We start from the raw sequence: 2,982 nt of genomic DNA, 5'->3' as shown, positions 1-2,982 counted from the left end.
ATTTAGGAGCAACACTCAATCATTTCTTCAGCTGACTTTTTTTTTCTTAACCGACAACCAAATTTCAAGGCACTTTTGGTCTTCTCCCCAACAAAATCTGCTGTGTTTTATTCTTCTTCTCAAACTCCCCATTCCCTCTTTTTCCACACCCATCATTGTTACACGTGTCATCCATCACATGGCACTCATTCCCCCCCAATCCTTTGACTTTGACTCCCCCCTTAGTCAATAAAACCCTAACCCAACTCTCAAGCCTTCATCTTTCTTTCTTCCTCCTCCTCCTCTCTGCAACTTCCATGGCAATTATACCCATCAACTCATCCAACTTGGATCTCTCCATTTCCATGCCCGGCTCCTCCCCGTCTCGTCCTCCTTTCGGTACCCTCTTCGATTATTATAACATCATTGTTTGAATCTCCAATTTTATATCTTTTTTGTGTATTTGATTGGGAATGATTAAATTTTGATTTGCATGTTGATTAAATGGAAAGTGGGTGGCTGTGCAGTGCGAGAATTCGACATGAATCGGTTGCCGGAGGTGGGAGACGGCGAGGAGGAGTGGGCGGAGGNTATATATATATATATATTTTTTGTGTATTTGATTGGGAATGATTAAATTTTGATTTGCATGTTGATTAAATGGAAAGTGGGTGGCTGTGCAGTGCGAGAATTCGACATGAATCGGTTGCCGGAGGTGGGAGACGGCGAGGAGGAGTGGGCGGAGGAAGAAGAAGAAAGCTACATTAATGACTGTAAGCCAAGGAAAAAGCTTCGTCTATCAAAAGATCAGTCTCGGCTTCTTGAAGAAAGCTTTAGGCTCAATCATACATTAAACCCAGTAAGCAAAATCATCTCAAAATTAATGATCTTCGAATTTCTTAATCATGTATTTTATAAATAAAATTGATTATTTTTGTTTTTTATTTTTGTTTTAATTTTACAGAAGCAGAAGGAAGCTTTGGCTATGGAGTTGAAGCTGAAGCCAAGGCAAGTTGAAGTCTGGTTTCAGAATCGTAGGGCCAGGTTTGTATTTTTATACTCTCCTATATTCATTTCTTAGCTTAACAAAATGGTTATTTATTTATTTTTATTTTTATTATCTAAGTTTCCTTTTAAAAATAATCGATCTTCGGAAGCTTAAAGTGTTTTACGAAGTTAAATAATTTGTATTAGAGGTATTGAATTGTTAATCTGGATTAAGGAAATTTGTGTTCGGGTGTAGAGATATTTAATCTCGGTTTCCAAAGTTTGTGTTCGACGTGTAAAGTTTTTAACGTCGAGGTCTGAGTTTGAAGTTCGTGTTTATATGAATATATATATTTTTTTTATTATGTTTTCAAATGTTAATGTTTAATTTTTATTTTTCACCTATTTTCTTAGAATTAATTTTCTTTAGAATTATCTTAATAGAATGTTTTTAATTATTTTTTAAAATGTCTATGGAAATATCCATAATTATAAAAATAAACATGAAACGAGGAATTTTAGCTACTTTAACCCGATCTAAGTTAGGGTTAAACACGTTTTATGTTTGTTAGAGTTTCGTGAATCAAACATCTCTTAAATTCAATTTAAATCTCAAAGCTCCTACCTTTAATATGGATCTTTAGAGACACTCATTATTTGATTATATATGTGAAAACCTAACTAAATTTTAGATATTTGGATATATTTTTATTTCTGGTGAATAATGGAAGTATTAATCTTTTAAAATAATTATGTTATACACCGAAATTAACAACTTTTAAATGTATACTAAATATATATATTTGTTGACTTAATAAGAAAGGAAAATTAATTACCTAATGTGCATGGGCCTTAATCAATGCATTTGCTGGCCTAAATGTTTGATAGTTATCATGTTAATTGAATTGTATTTGAAAAGTAATTAATATTGTAGGAGCAAGCTGAAGCAAACTGAGAGGGAATGTGAGTATTTGAAGAGATGGTTTGGATCATTGACGGAGCAAAACCGCCGTCTCCGGCAGGAGCTGGAGGAGCTGAGAGCCATGAAGGTTGCTCCGACTGCGGTCGTCTCAGCTCACGGTCGACAGCCGCCCCTCCCAATTTCTGCAATAACCATGTGTCCCCGATGTGAGCGCATGAGTGCATCCACTATAACATATAGTAAGGGTGCGAGCAGCGCCAGCACAATGCCACCGGAAGCATTTCTGTCCGCCCTCAAACTGCGGCAGCCGTCGTGAGCTTGATGATCAGTGTAACAGAAAGGCCTGAATTGATGAATAATAATAAAATTAAGGTTAGAAAATGAACGTAGGCTTATCTGTTTCTTTTTGTTTTTTAAATTTTTGATTATTTCATATAAAAGTTGAAAGTTATATATATATTGATATATATATTGGCGGGGTGGAATCCAATTTAATCAACCATTTTGGTGGTGTGTTTGACTTGGTTGAGATTTAATCTCTCGTTAGTAAACTCGTTTTAAAATTTTGAGGGGAAACTCAAGAGAGAAAGCCCAAAGAAGACAATATCGGCTAGCGATGAGTTTAGGGTATCACAAATAATATCATAGCCAGACACCGAGCGGTGTGCCAGCGAGGATGTTGGGCCTCCAATGAAGTCTAGAAGGGAAAACCAAAGATGACAATATCTGCTAGTGGTGGGTTTGGGTTGTTACAAACGGTATTAGAGCAACATATTGGACAGTGTGCCAGTAAGGATGCTGGCCCAGAGTGTGGATTTTGAGATCTCATAGGAAGAGCGAAGTGAGAACGCTATAAGGGTGTGGAAAACTATTCCTTGTAGATACGTTTTAAAATCTTGAGGGAAATCTCAGAAGACAATATCTAATAACGGTGGGGTTAGACGATTACAACTCAATATCTTTCTCAAATCATAAATAATATGTGTCAAGTAATTTTATAATTGAAAAACCATATATGTAAGAGATTAAATTAACTTTTTAAAACTTTGTTGGAATGATTAATTAATTTTAGATATCCATTTTTATAGACTTAT

General features: G+C 35.5%; 1 protein-coding gene across 1 annotated transcript; it reads left to right on the top strand.

The window, feature by feature from the left end:
* Positions 1-281: 281 nt before the first annotated feature.
* LOC111784317 (homeobox-leucine zipper protein ATHB-17-like) lies at positions 282-2,289 on the top strand. Its single transcript, XM_023665055.1, has 4 exons — positions 282-378; positions 663-838; positions 944-1,023; positions 1,901-2,289. The coding sequence occupies exons 1-4, from the start codon at positions 297-299 to the stop codon at positions 2,202-2,204; spliced, it is 642 nt and encodes a 213-aa protein (XP_023520823.1). The 5' UTR covers positions 282-296; the 3' UTR covers positions 2,205-2,289.
* The last annotated feature ends 693 nt before the right edge of the window (positions 2,290-2,982 follow it).

Source organism: Cucurbita pepo, unplaced genomic scaffold, assembly GCF_002806865.2.
Source record: "Cucurbita pepo subsp. pepo cultivar mu-cu-16 unplaced genomic scaffold, ASM280686v2 Cp4.1_scaffold000184, whole genome shotgun sequence".
Taxonomy (NCBI): domain Eukaryota; kingdom Viridiplantae; phylum Streptophyta; class Magnoliopsida; order Cucurbitales; family Cucurbitaceae; genus Cucurbita; species Cucurbita pepo.
This window is presented reverse-complemented; position numbering and strand designations above follow the sequence as displayed.

Coding starts and splice junctions, on each gene's coding strand:
- LOC111784317 (XM_023665055.1), top strand. CDS start 297: ATGGCAATTATACCCATCAACTCATCCAACTTGGATCTCTCCATTTCC. Junction 839..943: donor TCAATCATACATTAAACCCA/GTAAGCAAAATC, acceptor TTAATTTTACAG/AAGCAGAAGGAAGCTTTGGC. Junction 1,024..1,900: donor TTTCAGAATCGTAGGGCCAG/GTTTGTATTTTT, acceptor TTAATATTGTAG/GAGCAAGCTGAAGCAAACTG.